This window comes from Canis lupus, chromosome 14 (genome assembly GCF_011100685.1).
Source record: "Canis lupus familiaris isolate Mischka breed German Shepherd chromosome 14, alternate assembly UU_Cfam_GSD_1.0, whole genome shotgun sequence".
Lineage (NCBI taxonomy): Eukaryota > Metazoa > Chordata > Mammalia > Carnivora > Canidae > Canis > Canis lupus.
In genome coordinates this window covers 26718667-26739956 of record NC_049235.1, presented here as the reverse complement: position 1 = coordinate 26739956, position 21290 = coordinate 26718667, and the positions used below count along the sequence as shown (strand labels likewise).

Below are 21290 nucleotides of genomic sequence, written 5' to 3'. Positions count from 1 at the left end.
CAACTTGTACTTTATAGGAAACTCCAGTGTCTGAAGGAGTTTCTTCTTAAGTGCTGGTGAAACATTCTTCAATATAAACCATAAGCTGGATCATAAGACAAAGCCGAACAAAGGTAAAACAAAACTAAACCAAACCTAGAAATTGTGCAAAATAGGTCTTCTTACTACAAATAAATTAAACTTCTACATCATAAATAGATCTGGAAAACCTTCAAATATTTAGAAATTACATAATGTGTTTGAAAATAACTCCTAAATCAAGGAGTAAATCATAAGGGAAATTAAGGATATATTTGAACTGAATGCAAATAAAACACAACATATCAAAATGTATGTAATGTAGATAAGCAATACTAGGAGGAAATTTTTGTCTTTAAGTCTTATATCAAAAAATATGAAAGGCCTCAGTAATTTAAGGAAATATTCTGTGTAAGTACCCAAGTAACCTAAGTTTCTACCTTAAGAAATGAGAAAAAAAAGAGCCTTTAGGTTTAGCCAAACCTAAAGCAAGAAGAAAAAAAGGAAATTATAAAATTAGAATGTAAATCAAGGAATTAAACACAAAATCAATAAAGAAAATTAAAAAGACAAAAACCAAGTATGTTCTATGTGAAGTTAAAATTGTAAAGACCTTTAGCTAGACCAAGTAAAGAGAAAACAGACATGAATTCCCAGTCAGGAACGAAGGAGGTAAAATCACTACTAGCCCTAGATAAATTGAAAGGATTTTTAATTATAATTACTATTTTTTAAAGATTTTATTTATTTATTCATGAGAGACACAGAGAAAGGCAGAGACACAGGCAGAGAGAGAAGCAGGCTCCATGCAGGGAACCTGATGTGGGACTTGGATCCAGGATCCAAGTGACTCCAGGATCACGCCTTGGGCTGAAGGCAGGCGCTCAACCACTGAACCACCCAGGCATCACAATTTAAAGAGTTTTAATTGAATATTATGAACAAACTTTGCCAATGATTTTAACAACTTGGATAATATGGATAAATTCCTAGAACACAAGGTACCAAAACTTAGGGAAGAAGAAACTGAAAACCCAGGGAGATCTATAACAAGTGAAAGAAATTGAAACAGTAATGAAATATTTCTTCACAAAGGACATGTCCAGGCCCAGCTGGTGTCAATAGTGAATATTAAGTATTTAAAGGAGAAGTCATACAATCCTTCACAAACTTTGAAAATAGAAGAAAGAACACATCCCAACGTATTCTCTGAGGTCTATATTACCCTGATACCAAAGCCAGCTAGTATCACAAGTAACAGCAACAACAGAAAATAAACTCAAGATCAATGCTCCTTATGAGTAGCTGAAGAAACCTAAACTGACTTTGAAAATCAAATTCAGTAACATAAAGGATATATATCATGACCAAGTGTGATTTATTTGAAGAATGCAAGGTTGATTTAACGTCAGGAAATCGATTAATATACTATATTGATCATTTAAAGGATATAAAACAGCTAAAGCATGCAGGAAAATCATTCAGGAAAATCCAACACCCACTCATGATAAAAACTTTCAACAATCTAAGAATTAATGTAAATTTCCCAATCTAGGCATGGAAATGGCATCTATGAAAAAAGTCTACAGCTCACATCATACTTCATAGTGAAAGACTGCATATTTTCTTTCTAAGATCAGTCCCAAAGCCAGATGCCAGCTCTTTCCATTTGCATTTAACATTGTGCTGAAAGTCTTAACTCAGATAATAGGCAAAATAATAATTATAATAGCATTGTAATAACAGGTAAGGCTTTCAGATTGAAAAGGCAGGAATAAAAATGTCTATGCAGATAATTTATATATTGAAAATTTGAAATTTAGAAAATATTTATTAGAAGAGATGAGTTAAGATTGTAGGGTATAAAATCAATACATAAAAATCAACTTGACTTCTATATCTAAGCAATTAGAAATCTGAAATGAAATTCAGAAAATGATTGTTCACAAATACATCAGAAACAATAAAACTGAGGTCTAAATTTAGCAAAATATGTGCAGTCTGTGCACTGAAAAGTATAAAATATTCTTGACAATAAGTTATGAAGATCTAAGAAGAGGTATTTTATGTTCATCAATTGGAAGATAGTATCATTAATATGACAGTTCATCTCAAATTAATCTATAGATTCATCGCAATGTCTTTCTAAATCTCAGCAGGCAGTTTGCAGAAATTGAGGAGTTGATCCTGAAAAAGGGATGATATGCAAAGGACAGTGAATAGGCAAAATGTTTTAAGAAAAAAAATTGACAGTCCTAACATTATTAAATTTCAAAACTTAATATAAGCTACAATAATCGAGGTAATGTGGTATGAACACAAAGAGCCTGTCAGTGGAGCCAAAATATTTTATTTATTTATTCATGAGAGACAGAGAGAGAGAGAGAGAGAGAGATTGGCAGAGACACAGGCAGAGGGAGAAGCAGCCTCCATCCAGGGAGCCTGACGTGGGACTCGATCCTGGGTCTCCAGGATCACACCCTGGGCTGGAGGCCACACTAAATCGCTAAGCCACTGGGGCTGCCCAAGCCTTTTCATTTATGGTCAAATTAGTTTTGGTAAAAAGTGTTGACACAATTCAATAAGAAAAATAATCCTTTAAATGGTGGTGGAACAATTGGATATCAGTGTGCAAAATACTAAATTTAGAACCTTCATAACTGTACAAAAATTAACTGAAACAGATCAGGGACTTAAACCTTTCTGGTCTCCTCTCCTCTGGTGGCATGCAAAGACACACTGTGGGAGACACTTGGATGGCTCAGAGGTTGAACGTGCCTTTCGCTCAGGGAGTGATCCCAGAGTCATGGGATCGAGTCCCACATTGGGTTTCCTGCATGGAGCCTGCTTCTCCCTCTGCCTATGTCTCTGCCTCTCTCTCTCTCTCTCTCTCTCTCTCTCAGTGTCTTTCATAAATAAATAAAAAGACACACTGTGGAATTTTATGATACTGTTGTCTCTTTCACCATCACATCTTGGATGTTTTTGTTTTTTAGTGTGTCCTCTGTATGTCCCCTTGGAGGACCGTAATCCATTCTTGGGTCTTCCTTGTCCTTATAAGATGTCTTCATTCCAACATATCCCCTCCTTCCCCATCTGTCTGGATCACAGTTTCCATCCGTGCTCGTCCAGGCTTCTGGGAACCACCAGCTTGCACTGCCCTTTTAGTTCTTGGCAGGGCATTAAATTCTATCTCCTTGGAGTGTTCCCTAAGCTAATAAACTCCCTCTTATCTTGTCTTATGTTCTGCCCTCTACTCAGACACTCTCAAAGTCTAGCCCCTTGAATTTTCTTCTGGCTCTTACCAGCACATCCTAGCTAATTCTTTGCAGCTCCTTTTATGATTTAAACAGGCACAGTCTATCCTATGCTGACTTAATGCAGCAAATTAACCCTAGTTAGTTGTCTACCTCCAGACTAGGAGAGAGGGTAGAGCAAGGAACACAAAGTCTTCCAGAGAAGCAGTGTGTGTGTGTGTGTGTGTGTGTGTGTGTGTGTGTGTGTGTAGGGGTGGGTGGTGATGCTAGCTCTAATAGGGAGGAGCCAGCTGGGAAGGCTCTGGGAACTCAGAGGAGTCTGGACACAAAGACTTTGAGACATCCACCTGGAAAGACTTGTCCCGCCTGTCAGGTTCCAGGTATTCCCAAGCAGAATCCTGATCTCAGCATAACAAAGTTTGCCTGGCTTTATCAATCGATCATCTTGCAGTTGTCAGCTCTTAACTTTAATTTTCAGTTTGATCTTCTGCTGTTTTCTACCCTATCGCAGCAGGAGACAGAGGTCTCTTTTGAAGGACTCTTGACCTTCATTTTTAGTTTTCAATAGTTTGTTAAAGGCCTGTATCTTTTAATTGTCTGAGGTATCAACACAACTAGTCATAACTTGTCAATTCTCTTGCCTTTATATATGTTGTTCCTCTGTGTTTTTCAAATGCCTGAATGACTGCACTGACTCAGGTGTTCATTAAGTCACTCACTGGTGAAATATTTTAGAAATTTCGATACTACACTGTGTCCAGGTCTGTTGGTGCTTACACATGGCCTAGGATGGGATCCGGAGAAGGTTGTGAACCAAAATATTACACATTTTCACCTGATACTCAAAACAAGGGGTCTCAGTATTTGTTGCATATCCATATTGTTACCAAACAAGCTTAGTTTTGAGTAAAATGGAGAAATGGTGGGATTAATTTTCTTTCTGTAAAACTATTTGAAATTTAGAATCTGCCCTGCCCTCATCACACATACCTACAAGCCAGCAAACGAATCAACCAACCAACCGACCAACCAGTGAAACAAAAGAAGTTAGAAAGAAAAAGAATTGGAAAGAAAATAAAAGGTGAATGTCAGCGTCAGAACTGGAAAAGAAAGTAAAATCTGTGACTCCTTATTACAAAGATAAAAAGTAAAATGTTTTATTGCTTAATACTTTGGTGGGTGTGGCAAGGAGGGAATTGACAGAAGCCCAAATTAAATTTTGTCTACCACAAATCTTGGTCAAGTATGACACCTAGAGGCCAGACAAACAATTCCTTTGGGTGATGATTTTTTTTTTTTTAAGTATGGCAAAATGTGTTTATATAGAAAAAATTAAAGTTTTCATTTCAAAATGGACATTCTTAGGTACTTCACTGTGTCAGTGAGTGATTTTTTTGTGTATATTCCTTCATTTATGTGTGTAGATATGTACACATCCTCACTATCTGGAATTTAGAAATGACAACAGAAGTAATAAAGACTCACGAAAGGACACCACTTGAGGGGTGAGAGGTTCAGAAGTGTCTCATTTCTAAATATTAAAAAAATATGCTTTGCATTTTTCACCCATTGGTTTGGAAAACTTTCGTAGCCCTGGCTCATTAATACTTGAACAGTTCTTCATGAAAAATGATGAACGATTTCCTTTGTGGCAGGTTGTACAGATGGTCAATTTAATCTGCATCCCTGAGACTTCTCATGACTAAATTTTGACATCATGTCATTAAACATTTGTGTATTATTTATATCATATTCTAGAAAACAAAGATGGCTATGTCTTGCCGTCCATCAGTTTTATTGATAGGATTTATCCAACTGGACACGGTAGCTTTCACAAAGGAACATGTATCTGAATATATATTTCACATCTGTCTCCTCAGAGACCCATATATTTTTGTCCTCAAGTGCAATAATGTCATTGTTATGGAACAGATATGTGGCAGTTGTGGGGACAAATGCTTATACGACTCAGTTTCTGCATCCTTGTCCAGAGATGTCTTTACTACTAACTGATAGGGCACGTGTGTGTATGTAACCCTTAAGCCTTGTGTAATTTGAAATTAAAGGAGGAAACAAATTGTTGGCTATTTTCAAACACTGCTCCAGAATATTCATCCTAGTTGTGTATTTTAGATGGCAGCACTTTTTTTTTTTTACTTAGAAGTGCTTCCTGGCTTTTATGTACAATGCTTGAAGTTGTAGCTATAACATTTAAACTCTTGACCAGATGAGTAATTATTCTATGATCATGGATAAATATAAACATCAGACTCTTAAATTTTCTTTTGACAGTAAGCCATTAACTATAGCATATGATGGCTTCTTGAAGGACTAATTACCCTGCACATTAAATCATACTAACTTGACTCTTTAGATTGTCTGTCTTCTGTTATATAATGAGTTTCTACTTGGTGAATTGGTTTGGGACTCCCTAAGAATGCTGAAAGTAGGCTGTTGTGAACACAGTACTTCCAATTGAAATCTTCCCTGTGCTGGAGTTAGAGGATTTCAGGGTAAACCTGAAAGGCCCTAACAGTAGCTGAGAAATAAACATAATCAGAATAGGAAAGCACTGCCATTGTAGAGTGATGCTGTGGAGTTTCCCCTAAGAGGACAGAACCAAGGAAGCCATAGCAGGTTCTGTTTTCTTCTTGGGTGTAACTGTTGAAACAAGTGCTCCTCTGGGGAACCATACATTTGTTAGGATCAGACTTCCTTTGTATCCCTTATCAACCTATAATCTTTTGATTGTTGCTTGCACGCGCGTGTGTATGTGTGTGTTTTAAACCAGTGAAGGAATAGTAATCCACACTAGTTTATCTCTCCTAATCACAGACTGGCAGAGCTAGGACTCTCTGAGCTTTTAATTCCCTCTTAGAGGCCTAACAGAGTGGAAAGTAAACAAAGACCGAATCTGCAACCTTAAACATTGCTAATTTCCTCTGATGTCAGAATACTTAAACAGGCAGGACCTGGGAATTATTTGATCAAACCTGCTTTTAATCTAATGCATGCAGAAGGGCTGTGTCTGGAATGATCTGCAAAACGGCAGGCGTCCCAAGAGAGCTTTATGGAAGGTTTCCTCTTTCAGAAACGGTAGTTTCCTCATTTTAAACTCTTGAGTTGGCTGTGTTGTTGGAGTAAAGTCATAAAGAGTAGTTTTCCTGCTTTTTAAATTTTATTTGGCCAAGTATTGCTGACCGGATGTGGATAGTTTTCTTTGGCTTTCTGTTTGCTGACTTTTTAATTGGCTAAATGCCTTATTATTTTAGCTTTACTAGAAAATGAATTAATAAAAGGTTATTATTGACGGAAAGAGAGAAGGCGAGAAAGGGCAAAGCGTTATCTGATTTCATACACATTCCTTTATTGTGTGTGGTTTAAGAAAGTAAAAACACAAAGAACAAAAGACCCCAAAACATCAGGTTACTTAGATTATGAAAGGCATTTTTCTATAGTAAGAGTTCAGAGAAATTAATGTCCAGGATTTTTTAGGTAAAGAAAGTACTAATTGGGAGATACCCAAATAGTGGAAACCCGATTCTCCCCTTAGTTTTACTCACAGCTGTGTGGGTACTTGAGGGTAGCATATTTGGGGACAGAAGTAGGTAAGGGGTCAGCCCTTTCATTTCATGCAGATCTGAAACAAAATTTCAGGATTGGTTTTTGTGAAATTTTATCCACATAACTGGAGTAGCATTGTGAAACGCTTAATAAATACTATTTCAATTTCAAAGACCCTAAAAAGACAGTGCCCTTTGAATTGTCCCAATGGGTCAATACCGTTCATATTGCTATTGAGAACAGATCAAGTTAAAAAAAAAAAAGAAAAGAAGAAGAAGAAACAACAACAATGACAAAAGTGTCCAAATGCATTTCAACAGCAAGTGGACAACTCTGCTCTTTTACTATGTTCTTCACATCTGATCATAAATCCTTGCTCCCCACGTAAAGTAATTCAGAAGCCGCCGCTTACAGATAAATCACAAACACCGATGCTTTGTGTAAATGCACACTAAGAATAGCGTGCCCGCAGATCCGGCGTTTGGCTCCTCGGATGACGGTGAATTTCGATGCCTGTCATTTGTCACGCTGGAGCCCGTCGGGCGAGCGCTCTTTTTATTGGCGCATCCTTCCAAACCTGTTTCGCCGCACCATGTGCAAGGGAGTTCTCGGGCGGGCGCGCTGGTCTGGCTGCCCGCTCTCGCCTCGGCTCCTTGCTCTCGCCCTGCCTGGCGCGCTCGCCTCCTCCCGCCTGCAGCCCCCCTCGCTCCTTCGCGGCCCCCCTCCCCTCCCTCCCCTCCCTCCCCTCCCCCTGCAGCCGGCGGCGGGGTGCGCTGCCTCCCAGCCCGGCTCCGTCAGCGGCGCCCCCCGCGGACCGCGCCTCCCTCGCGCTAGGACCCGCCACTCCGCGCGGAATGGCAGCCGCAGCAGCATCCCCGCCAGCGGCGGTGGCGGCCGCAGCCCCGGCCACCGCGGACGCTATTGTTCCCTGGTGTTAAACGCGCTTTCCCTCCTTTGCACCCGAAACGAACAATAGCAGGGAAGAGCTTTGCTTTGCGAACTGCTTGGGAGGACGGGGCGAGGGCGGAGGGGAATTGCCTGCGGGCGGCGTTGGGGATCCGGCCCCCGAGCGGCGGCGGGCGGCATGGGGCTGCAAGCGAGGCGCTCGGCGTCCCAGAGCCCCGGCGCCCCGGGCCCGCGCCGGGGTGTCCTGCAGCTGCTGCCGCTGCTCCTGCTGCTGCTGCTGCTGCTGCTGCTGCTGCGCCCCGGAGCCTGCGGGGCTGCGGCTCCCGGCGGGGCTGAGGCACCCACCCTCTACCTCTGGAAGACTGGTAAGTGGGACGGAGTTCTCCCCTCTTTCATCTTCCCGCCTGGGGCCCCATTCCGAAACTGCCCGGCTGCAGGAGCCCCCCACCCCACCCCACCCACCGCCCCGAGCTGCTTGATAGCCCGGGTGTGCTGGGATCCTAAGGTAAAAAGTATGATTACTAGGAAGCAAATTAGGTCACGTCCGATGCTGTTAGGAAAGAAAAACCTAACAACTAAGAGGCATTAGTGAGTCACTGGAATGATATTTCTCTCGCAGCCCTGGAGTTAATGAGGACGCCCAGCACTGCACTTTCATAATGAAGTGCATTTTTTTTTTTTTTTGACCTCTGGATTTTCCTTCTACTAGGAGTTTCTTAAATATATTTCCAGGAAAGAGCAAGCAAACAGCTTAGAGCCGGTTTTTGCACCCCCCGCCCCCCGCCCCGTCTTCAGGCAATTTGCGCAATGCCATGATATGTTGTGGGTATAGAGTTGAATTTGTTAAGTGTAGCTCTGTGATATGTGGGACACGTGGAAGCCAGCCAAGTGAGGGGAGTTCTAACAGTTAAAGGCAAATGGGGCTCCAGTGAGCTCGCCCCAGAGGGTGTTAAAGACCAGTTCTTAATTAGTGAATTGTGCCATTTTTAAAGGGTACGATTGTGAGGATGTTGAGGTTTAAACTTTTCCTGCCACGGGGATTCTTCCGCTTTGTTTTCAACCAACTAACAAAAGCAGCAACTAATTGTGCCTCAGAACCTTCAGGCAAAGTGCTGACTAGAGGTCCTGGTGGGATAGTGACAGGCAGGAAAACAATACCAAGTGAGAAATTACTCCCCTTCCTCTAGTGGCTTTTTTTCCTCCTCTGCTAAAGGACACTGAGAATTCTTCAGCAGACCTGAAACTTGGCATGCTTACAGGAATGAAGTAGGAAACGTTATTCCTTCGCTTAGGGGTAGGGGCAAATGAAGAGTTTCTTGGCAATGCCTAAACATGGAGAGAAGGCTGCAGTAGAAAGGAGGGAAAAGATGTATTGGGCAGGGATTGCAAACAAGTTACAGAGTGGGTCTCTTTCCCGATTTCAACTGTCTGTAACCCCCTGCTGCAGAGACAGATCAGTCTGCTCTACAATTATACCGATATCCTGAAATTTTTAAAGAAGTTGCATCTCTCCAGCAACTTAGTGAGCAGATTGAACAGATATTTATTACAAGCCAAAGTACCTAAATTGCCTTTGAATGTTGCAAGAAATAACACACACACACTTTTAGAAGAGTCATTTGGATGTTAGCATGAGCCAGCACTTGGAGTTTAAATATTAGTTGATTGGTAAGTACAGATGAAATCATATTAATATATTTCATTTTAAAACAAAGAGTTGAAGAGCTTCTCTAATTTAGCTAAACCCATGGTTTTACCTTTCAAAAACTCGGTCGTAACAACAAACAATGATCAAACTATAACTTACCATTAAATGGTATTATTTGGATGCTTGGTAAGAGCTTCTCAAGTAAGTAAGTGTTGGACAAAATAGCACTTGCCTGGCTTGAAATTTGTGATATTAAAGTAGGAAAAGCCAGGCAGTAATCTTCAGATCGAAGAAGAGTCTAGGCGATGTTCACTGTGTAGCATCTGAGGTGCCAATATATGTCAACATAAATGTCATGGTGGGAACACAAGCCAATAAACCATTTAAAATAGTGGAAAACTCTCAGGAGCAAGGATATGGAGACCTTGGTTCCAGTGCCAGTTCCAGCCCTTGCTAGCTGTAGGAACGTTGGCAGTTCACTTAACTTCTGACCCCTTGTTTTCTCAGCTGCATATAAATGTGATGATCCCTTCTTCTGACTACTCATTGCGTTATGAAGATTGAATGAGTGAGTTATTAGAAAGTAATATGTAAATTTCAAAGTTATGTGCATGTGCAAATAAAAGCATGATGAGGAGGATGATGACATCTCTTTTATGGTGGTCCTTGATTTGATGGAAAAAAAATGAGTTAAGCTAGAGAGGACAGTAATGACCTCTTTATTTTTTTTTTCCCCAGGGGGAAAGGAGGCTTTACTATTTCTATAAAGAAATTGAGAATTGTTATCAGAAGAACTAGGGGATATTTAAAGGAGAGGGATACACTGGGAATGAAAGTGTAGAGATGAAAGAATGCTAAGTGTATATCACGTGATGAAAAATAAAGTGTCAGGAAGAGAATTGAGAGAGAAAATGAGGTGAGACCATGTGGGATGTCTATTCCGGTGGAATACACTTGGTCTTGGTACAGGAGACTGTAGGGAGTCACGTTATTGGTCACATCATTGAATTACAGAGATGTAGGGAAAGGTATACTGACTGGATAAGGAACTAGGACAGGAACTTTAACACTGTGTTTGTCACTAACAAGCTGCAGAGCATTAGCAAAGTCATTTAATGACTTTGGTTCTTGGTTTCTGAGTTTGTAATATTCATTGATTAGAAAAGATGATATCTAAGGGCCTTTTCAGCCTTAACATATTTCATACATACACCATAAATGCACATATATATGTACGCATAGTTTATTAACATGTGTATATACATACTGTATGTATATGTGTGTGTGTGTGTGTATATATATATCTAAGGTCTATAATACATAGGTCATATATAATGTATATAATATAAAAGTTTAAGGTATGTATTGTATGAAATTTTTACTAAGCCAGCTCCCAACAAAGAATTATGGAGAGCTCACTGTGTGAGTTACATGGCCTCAGTGAGGTAGAGGCTGACTAAGATATTATCATCCCTTCCTTTAGGAAATTCACCATTGAACAATACTGTAAATACACAACAGTTAAAACATGGTGTATCATACGCATGAACAAAACACTATGAGAGCCGGGGTGTTGTGTAGCTGATAAAGGGGGTTGTGGAGAATTTTAAAGAGCAGTTCATCTTGATTGGGATTTTGAATGGGGGGGGCTGAACTTTTTACTCTGAGAGGAGTGGAAGTTCATTTCCAGCAGAGGGAAGAGAGAATATAAAGATGAAAAGCATGACAATATTTTTAGGTCTTGAAAGTACTCCAACTCAAGTCTAGGATGTTTGGTGGGAATGAATGTAATGCCAATTTGATGAATTGGGGCAAGATTGTAAGGAACCCTTCAAACTCTGGTAAAGATGTTGGAGTTAAACCTCTAAGCAAGTGAAAATTATTGTCATCTTTGTGCAGAGAATTGACCCTATTCTTTGCCCAGAATGGTGAGAGAGAAGTGAAGAGGCTGGGAGGGTAGTAAGGATGGGGATTGAGAGGCAAAGGGGAGCAAAACTAGAACGGTAGGAAGTGCGGAGTAAGGAGAGGAGAGCTGGGTGGGGGGGTCGCACTGTAGTAGTGTTAACTCAGCTTTAGCATGTAGGGAACTCTGTGCCAAGGAGGGGAGGAACTCATCCCATCAAGATCTCCATTATATCTATAGCCAATTACTTGAGACTGAGAATGTCAAAGAAGGAAGAACAGATTGCCTGGATTTAGAGAAGAAGAATATCAATTTAATCTAGTTAAACTGAACTTGAGATAGTAATCCACTCAGATGGATAAATCTAACAGGAAAACTAGTGATTGGATGTATAGTTTAGAAGAAAGAGGCTGAAGGTGTAAATTGAGAACTCAATACATGTATGATATTTCAGAGCACGATAGTTGGAGGGATCATTAAAAGAAGAGAAATACGGAAAAGAGGAACCAGGATACTTCACAGAGAATATTGAGATTTAAAGAAGGCCACTGTTGGGGAGAGACCAGTGGAAGAGTCAGAGAAAGGTGGTCAGAATGGGTCTGGGAAAAATGGCAGTACATGCTAAATTAAAGATGTTTTATGAGGGGGATGGCGGCAAAAGGTGTAAAACATTTCTGGAAGACTAGAAAGGAGGAGTTATGAAATATTTCAGAAATGATCAAGTAAAAGGTGGAATTGGTAAGATACTTAAGTGTTTTGGGAAAGGATGTTTTAACTGGAGTAGTAAAGACAAACTTATTTGAATAATAAGATAATGGAAAAGGTATAATGATAAAATCAAATAACCAAGGGGTATTTAAATTATAACAGTGCCATTTTTTGATAGTGAAAACCCCAGAATATAAGATATTAAAAATATTTATTGAAATATAAAAGTTAAATGTTTTAGCAGTTTTGTGTGTCATTTATTTGAAAGATAGCTTGCCTTTGTGTGAATAATTGAAAAGCATATTTCATACACACAGGTAAAGTACTTTATTATTGGAAGATAAATAATTTCTGATTAGTGTTAGTTTTTCCTTAATATTCTAGGATATGGAATTTTTTCATAATAAGTATGTCTAGTAATATTTACCTGGCAATTCTAAACTAAGAGTATCAATATATTGAGTAAAATGTGGCTGACTTAACATGAGTAGGACAGAAAATAGTGAATACCTCCAACCTTTATCAATTCTGTCAGATATATTTTCCCAAAGGTCCTAATGAAGTAATTGAATTTATTTTATTTTAAAAAATTGATGTATAGTTGACATGCAATGTGACATTAGTTTCAGGTGTACAATATAGTGATTTGACACATTCATACATTAGGCTATGCTCACCAGAAGTGTAGCTACCATCTGTACCATACAACACCATTATGACACCATTATATTTCTTTAAAGATTTTATTTATTCATTTGAGAGAGAGAAAGAAAGAGAGAGTGCAAGTGTGTGTGTGAGTGCATAAGTGGAGGGAGAAGGGAGCCTGACATTGGGCTCGATTCCAGGACCCTGAAATCATGCTAGGCCAAAGGCAGATGCTTAACTGAGCCACCCAGCTACCCCACCATTATGATACCATTGACTATTTCCTATGCTGTACCTTGTATTCCTGTGATTTATTCATTCCAGAATTAGAAGCCTGTATCTCCCACTCTCCTTCACCATTTTGTCCATCCATTTACCTCCTCCCCTCTAGGAACCATCACTTTGTTCTCTGTATTTATGGATCTGTTTCTGCTTACCATTTTTATTTGTTCATTTATTTTGTTTTTTAGATTTCACATATAAGTGAAACCATATGGCATTTGTCTTTCTCTGCCTGACTTATTTCACTTAGCATATTACCCTCTAGGTCCATCTCTTTTTTGACGAATGGCAAGATCTTATCCTTTTTTGATGGCTCAGTAATATTCCATTGCATATGTATGTATACACACACACACACACACCCCTTCTTCATTCATAGATACTTGGGTTGCTTCCACATTTTGGCTCTTGTAAATAATGCTGCAATAAATATAGGGATGTATATATCTTTCTGATTTAGTTTTTTTCATTTTCTTTGGGTAAATACCCAGTAGTGGAATTTCTGGACCATATGGTAGTTCTATTTTTAATTTTTTAAAGAATTTCCATACTGGTTTTCACAGTGGCTATACCAATTTACATTTTTGCCAACAATGTATGAGGGTTCCTTTTTCTCCACATTCTTGCCAATACTCATTATTTCTTGTCTTTTTTATTCTAGTCATTCTGTCAGGTATAAAGTGATATCTCATTGTAGTTTGGGTTTGCATTTCCTTGATGATTAGTGATTTTGAGCATCTTTTCATGTGTTTGTCATCCTAGTGTGTCTTCTTCAGAAAAAAATGTTTATTCGGGTCCTCCTTCCCATTTTAATCAATTATTTGTGATTTTTTTTTTGGTGTTGAGTTATGTAAGTTCTTTATATATTTTTGGATATTAATGTTTTATCAGATATATCAGTTGCAAACATCTTCTCCCCTTCAAGGTTGGCTTTTCTTTTTGCTGATGATTTCCTTCATTGTGCAAAAGATTTTAATTTTGGTATAGTCCCAAATTGAGTTAATTTTTATAACAATGAAATCAGACTGAAATCCAATAAAAAGGTGCACACTAGCTATTACTCAGAATTCAGGTAGTTAGGATATTTACAGGTGTGTGTTTTGTTCTCAAGGAAATTACTTCTCACATTAAACTTTTGAACTAAGTTCATCCAATGCAAGACAATACTTTTAACAATAATCACTGTGTCCTTTATGTAGTTGTGTATAAAATAATACCTTACTTCTTCAATATAAAATAAAAATAAGTATTATCCTTTTAACTTCTTTCATGTACTTGTCCTAATATACAATATTCTATAATGCATATAGAAGAATATTAATCCTAATCCTGTTATTAATTAAATAAGAAAGGAGAGAGGGATGCCATTCCAGGTAGTAGTAACATGACAGTGGCATTATCCTAATAAGTGTTTTGCACTTCAGTTGTGCTTAATTTGGAATGTGACACAGTTTGCTCATTAAATGGAAGATAGGGATAGAGCAGAGTGGATGGAGTGTAAGCATCAAAGTCGAGTAGTCCACAGTAACATGGATTACAATAATATATTTTATCAAAATATTATCAAATTATTTCAACTCCTTGAATCTTTTTCTTTCATTTCTAATATGGATAAATAATATTTGTTATATAGAGGTTTTCTGAGGTTTAATTAAATATTGTAGTGCATATAATGTACTAGTGGAGTGTTTGATATATGTTAGAACTTCAATGAATGGCAGTTTTTATTATTATTATTATTCTGTTATACAACACAGTGCCTACTTAATTTTATGACCTGGAACAAGTCCAGTAATGTGCACTAGCTTTCTTGAAAGCATTTTTTTTGTAAATACATTACAAATTACAAACTGATAGAGATGTATGATAACAAAATTATGAGTGCCAACAATTTATAAGGGAAGCAGCACTGGAGAATGGAAAGAACACAGACTTTGGGATCAGAAACCATTGTTTAAATATACCTCTACCTGACTGATCAAGTTACTTATACCCTGATTTTGTTTTCTCACCTTAGAATGATGACAGAAGTTCTGAAGTGAGAGACCATTTGCAAAGTTGTAACCGGTAGTAAATGGAAAGTGTCCTAAGTATAGTAGATATTCAGAAAATGTTCCCTTCCCATTCTTTATCTTTTTCTCTCCTAAAAATGACATAACAGAAATTTTACAGATTCAACACATTTATCTCTCCTCTAACCAACGGGCACCATGAAAAACAAGTTTAGGATGAAAAGTTATTTTATTACAGACTTGTCTTTTTTATGAGTTTGTTACTTAAAGATAGACAGCATGGACCAAAAACCATAAAAGGTGCCTGGGTGGCTCAGTGGTGTCACATCAGCCTTTGGCTCAGGTCATGATCCCAGGATCCTAGGATTGAGTCCTGCATAAGGCCCCTGCAGGGAGCCTGCTTCTCCCTCTGCTTATGTCTCTGCCTCTCTCTCTCTCATGTCTCTCATGAAAAAAAAAAAAAAACCCATAAAACTATTTTGAGCAGCAAATTTAGGGTGAATTATATAAATATATTTTTTTGTGCTTCATTTTATGCTGTATTTCAGGGGATTTCTCAAGAATGTGAAATTTTAGGTTCTTAAAATTATCTTGTCACAAGTGCCCTCCAAATTAAATGTTTCACAGAATTATTTTTATGCAATTTAGAAATTTTATGTATTAGATGATTATTTAAATGCATTTTTAAAAACTAGTTTATACCTTGTTTTCCTACCCTTCTTTCTTATCATAATTACACAGTGTTCAAAATTCATTAAGAGCGAATTGATTATTTGCATCAAAAAATAAAATGCTCAAGTGATTTTGTGAAACTTTAATATCTTAATGGACTGTGTTAACTCAGGTCATTATGCAAATCATAGATAGTTACCCATAGATAGCAAAATAATAGGAGCCCCAATCAGGGCTGAGATTGAGTGCTGTTGAGCAGCACTATTCAGACTCTTTCTTACCTACTACTTCGATACAAAAAAAACTGGTCTGATGGCAGTGGGATGAGATGTTGACATTCCAAGGATGACAAACCAAGGATGTTATAATGTTGACATTCTGACTAGGTTATGGAGGAAGTGTGGTGTGCTTTGGCTCCTTTTTAAAGGAAATGAAGCCTCTTAACTTTTCTTGTAAGTCAGATTGGTGACACTAGACAATGAGATGTCTCTGGGAAAAGGAGAGCAAAATCTCTATCTGGTGAATATATAGAACAGATTCTCTTGGAATTTCAAGAGAGGCTTGGAATTAATATAAAGGCTCATTAAAATGGTCCTTAATGAAAGAAACATTGAGGCAGCAGCATCTGAAAAATATATCACAGGAACATCATAGAGTGTGAGTTAGAGGTGCCAATGAGTCATAAGGTAGAGATTTTTTCCTTTTTTTTAATCACCACTTTATATTTGACACTTTAGAATGTGTTAAAATGATGTAAAATAAATGAATTTGCATTTAATCCTCAGGTGCCCAAGCAATAAGTAAAACAATTTTTAGGAAAGTGATATAACAATTAAAAATATGTTGGGAAAGACTAGAAGAAACATGGCAGTACTAAAAACAGTGATACTAAAAAGTAATCCATCTACTGCTTCTGATATATAACTGGACCTAACCAAAAGGAGACCTACAGAATGGGAGAAGATATTTGCAAATGACGTATCAGATAAAGGGCTAGTTTCCAAGATCTATAAAGAACTTATTAAACTCAACAGCAAAGAAACAAACAATCCAATCATGAAATGGGCAAAAGACATGAAGAGAAATCTCACAGAGGAAGACATAGACATGGCCAACAAGCACATGAGAAAATGCTCTGTGGAGCATTTGGACAGAATATATAATGACATGTAGCCACCATTATAGTATTATACAGAGTAGTTTCATAACCCTAAACATTCTCTGTGCTTCACCTACTAAGCCCTCAACCCATCCCTCTATCCTCTCAAATCGCTGGTAACCATTCCCTTTTTACCTTATGTCTCCACACTTGTGCTTTTTTTGGAACGTCATGTGATTGGAACCATATAGTATGTAGCCTTTTTTCTCACTTAGTAATTGTGCATTTAAATTTCTTCTATGTCTTTCCATGGCTTGATAGCTCATTTCTTTTTATTACCGAATAATACTGTTGTATGGGGATCCCTGGGTGGCGCACGGTTTGGCGCCTGCCTTTGGCCCAGGGCGCGATCCTGGAGACCTGGGATCGAATCCCACGTCGGGCTCCCAGGTGCATGGAGCCTGCTTCTCCCTTTGCCTGTGTCTCTGCTTCTCTCTCTCTCTCTCTGTGACTATCATAAATAAATAAAAAAAAAAACTGTTGTATGGGCATAGCACAGTTTGTTTATCCATTTACATATTGAAGGACATCTTGGTTGCTTCCAAGATGTAAACATCTGTGTGGATATGTTTTTATCTCCGTTATATAAATACCAAGGAACGCAATTGCTGAATCATATGGTAAAGAGAATGTTTAATCTTGCGAGGAACTGCCAAACTGTCTTTCAGAGTGGCTGTACCATTTGCATTCCCACCAACCAGTGAATGGAAGTTCCTGTTCCTCCACATCTCTGCCAGTGTTGTTGTCAGTATTTTGAATTTTGGCTGTTTTTAATGCGTGTGGTTGTATGTCGTTGTTTTCCTTTTCTGTTTTCTAATGACATACGATGTTGAGCATCATCTTTTCGTCTGCTTGTCATCGGGATGTCTTGTCTCGTAAGTGATCCTGTCTTTCCACCATGTGAGTAGTAGCAGGACCACCAGGTAGAACCTTCAGGTGACAGAGGTAAAAATCTCAATCCAGCCTGTGCTACAAGTAAGTGCTTCTCTTCTTGTTGCCTTGGTGACAGGACTCATACTAAAACCAAGGATGTTATAAAGAGAAAATACACATGGAAGTTAGGTAGAAAATAAGCACACAATGGAAATGGGCCTACATTTTGTCTTTTATTCCACCTTGAGGGAACACCATGGAAGAGAGTTTGGAAGTGATAGACAGTATCTTGAAGAGGAAGAAAATGATGTGATATACTAAGGGATATATTAAATGGAGACGGCAAGCTTGTGAGATTTTCAAGTGCACTGTACCTGTGCTCGGTCTCTAGCTGACTGGTCTGGTTAATCATGCAGTTGAGTATCTGCTCTTCCTTGCTCCTACCTGGAGGCTGCAAAAAGTTGATGTGCAGTCTCCTCCTGAACTCGTGGGAAGCAGTGCCAGTCCACTGTTTGAACCCCTGGTAAGCAAACCTGGGAACCGAGTTGTCAAGATAGCCTGCTGCTTATGGCTCCCATAAGCTTTTCCACAGAGAGAGTATTGAGCACCCCCAGAATGGGGGGAATACAACAGTGGCTCAGAAGTAGATAGCATATGTGCATAAATATGCTACACTGTCCAGGTAGTTAGCTTAGGACTATATAGAGAGCCTGATGGAAAATTAATTTCCCAAGCAAATGTGTCAAGCATAGGCATTGATGATGTAGTGGGACTCATCTGATTTGTGGTATATGGTGAATGCAGGACTTTCTAATTGTGCTATACTGTCTGGATAAAAAGTAATCCGTTGGGTTGTAATAGCAGTAGCAGTACCAGCACATACAGAGTATCGTGGATGGATGTGTTTGCAAGTATGTTCTTTAATATGTCTACTAAATAATGGCATCAGAACACAAATATAGCCTATTTCAGTTGCACTGTTCGAAGATTGTTTTTTTTTCTCTCAAAATCAGAAAGCACAACTATAAATGTCAGAGGGGTCCATCAACCTATTGAGGTACTTGCCCTTGACAGAGATTAGTTGAAAAGAATTTAAGTCATACCTTGAAATGAAAGAAGTACTGGTTGCTAAGTAATAAAATATATACTTACATGCATGTGTGTAATAAGTAAATTGAAATGTTCCAAAATCAACTTTTGAGCCCATATGAATCTTGACCTAATTTTGTAATTTATTAAGAATATGAACTCTAGGGATCCCTGGGTGGTGCAGCGGTTTAGCGCCTGCCTTTGGCCCAGGGTGCGATCCTGGAGACCCGGGATCGAATCCCACATCGGGCTCCCGGTGCATGGAGCCTGCTTCTCCCTCTGCCTGTGTCTCTGCCTCTCTCTCTCTCTTTCTGTGTCTCTCATGAATAAATAAAATCTTTTTTTTTTAATAATATGAACTCTAATCTCTGTGTCATTTGTTCCTCAGCCATACCATAGCTATGAGATTAGTTTCCACCTCTTCACGTTATTTTAAAAGTATCTTTAGACAAAACTGTAGAGCACATAGAGGGTTTCTTGCTCATGTCGGTACTTGGTAAATGCTATCTTTTATACTTGATATGATCCTGATGTGAACCACAAAAGCCTTCTCACAGAGATAGACTATGTCTCTGGAACTGAGTCTTTTTTTTCTTTATTTGGATTCTTCTTCCTTCTTGGATCTGCATGTGCATTTCAAGCTTCTCTGCATCTGGCCTTGTTCTGCTTTTACCTGCTGTCAGGGCCAGTTCATAGTTGGCAAGCCCTCAGCTTTGCTGTTTGCAGAGTTGTCCAAAGTGCAGTTCTAAAATACAGAGACATTCTGCCTCCGTGTTTTATTTTTACTTGTGATTGTGCGTATTTTGGTCACGCAGGAAATGCAGGAGGTGTGACTCTTTAAGTGGGACTGTGTGTTCCAAAATTCCTCCTTTGTGTGGAAACACCTGAGATTATTCTTGGCAGGACTTTCCTGGTCTGTGATGCCATGAGTGAAAGGGTGCAGGAAGTGTTCAGTGTGTGCTGAGGTGTCCTCTCTCAAAGTCCTCTTTTGTCTTCTAAAGTACATACCCAACCCCGTGAGTGTGTGTGTGTGTGTGTGTGTGTGTGTGTGAGATACATATGCTCTGCATATGTATATGCATATATGTAAATAACCTACTTCTATACCTCAAGATTTCAAAATCTGCTGTAAGAAACTAAAATGTTTCTCAACTTGGAGAAGTGATATTCAACTGCTACGTGCCCTTTACAACCTGTTTTACATGCAAATTCTCTAAAGTTGATATATAATTTGTAAGCTTATCACAGAATTACAATAATCCTTCAATGCATCATTCCAAGCATGCACATGCATGTGCATGCATACATACCCAGATGCATAAATATATGCAACATACATGCACATGCAAATAGCACAATCATTCACAGCTAACTTATTACACGGCCTTCATAATTTATTTGGCATTATGGAAGTTATTATACTACCTCAAATGTTATAGTGATGTTAAAGTGATGACTTTTAAAACTGTGTGCAATTATGAATACTTTTCACTAAATATTAATAACACAAATAGTTATATTAACATTTTAGAAATTTCATTTCAAACTTTATGCTCATCAAGAACTCGCTCATATAAAATATCTTAATATACAAGTCCTTGTGTTACCTTCCACTAACTTATAGCTTTTATTTTAAGATCCTTTTATGTCTAACCATCTTCCTGTGTTGACCACTTTGGTGCCTGAACAATGTCTTGAAACTGCAGTGCCTGCACAAACTTCCAAGAAATACTTTTCTTTTAATAGCATCTTCCTGCCAGCATATCCATGAACAGCATTTATATAAAATATTAGTTGTAAATTGTTTACACTGATTATATCATTAAGGCAGTACTGGTAACAGACTCAGGTGGAATAATACGTATTAACTATTATTTTTTATATATGTGGGTTCAGTGTATAAAATGTGTTTTCAACTTACAATATTTTCAACTTGAGACTTTTTTTGGGTGTAACCCCATTATAAATGGAGGAAGATCTCTATGTGTTTTGCATATATTATGAATAATTATGTAAGCTATATATAGTGTTATATTATGTTTATTATGTATAATGTATATATTAGAGTTAGGTGACCTTTTTCTTCATGTTTGTGTTGATCAATTCAGTTAAGTAAAACTGACAAGCACTTAGTGCCTTTTTTGACACCAACTCAGTGCTGGGGAGCAAATGTGAATAGCACATAGACCCACCACTCCTGAAGTTTCCTCTCACGTATAAATAAGTACTTCTTCTCTAGGTAACATATTGCAAAAATATAAATATATGTGGAACAGAGAAAGGGATTATTATCTTGTAGAAAGAGACAGGGAAGGGAAGATTTCATAAAACACAAGTTTGAAAAATAAGCAGCTTGCAAAATGAACAAAGGCTAGAGTGAAATGGAATTCTAGGCAAAGTGGAGCTATTGTGAAGAAATTAACTAGAATGTGTGTTCAGGGACAGTAAGAAGTTCTGAGGCATAAAAAACTGATCATGAGATAGGAAGAAGTGTGAGTGTGTGTATGGAGAACTGGTAGGAGAACAACATTGAGTGGGACACAGTAAGGAGCCT

At 38.4% G+C, this 21290-nt stretch overlaps 1 protein-coding gene across 4 annotated transcripts in view; it reads left to right on the top strand.

The window, feature by feature from the left end:
- The first annotated feature begins 7656 nt into the window (after positions 1 to 7656).
- THSD7A (thrombospondin type 1 domain containing 7A) overlaps positions 7657 to 21290 on the top strand; it is a 428410-nt gene continuing 414776 nt past the window's right edge. For all 4 annotated transcript variants that reach the window (XM_038556951.1, XM_038556952.1, XM_038556950.1 and 1 more), the window contains exon 1: positions 7657 to 8110. In XM_038556951.1, the coding sequence (XP_038412879.1) occupies positions 7924 to 8110 (187 nt within the window). In that variant the 5' untranslated portion in view covers positions 7657 to 7923. The remainder of the gene's footprint in view (positions 8111 to 21290) is intronic.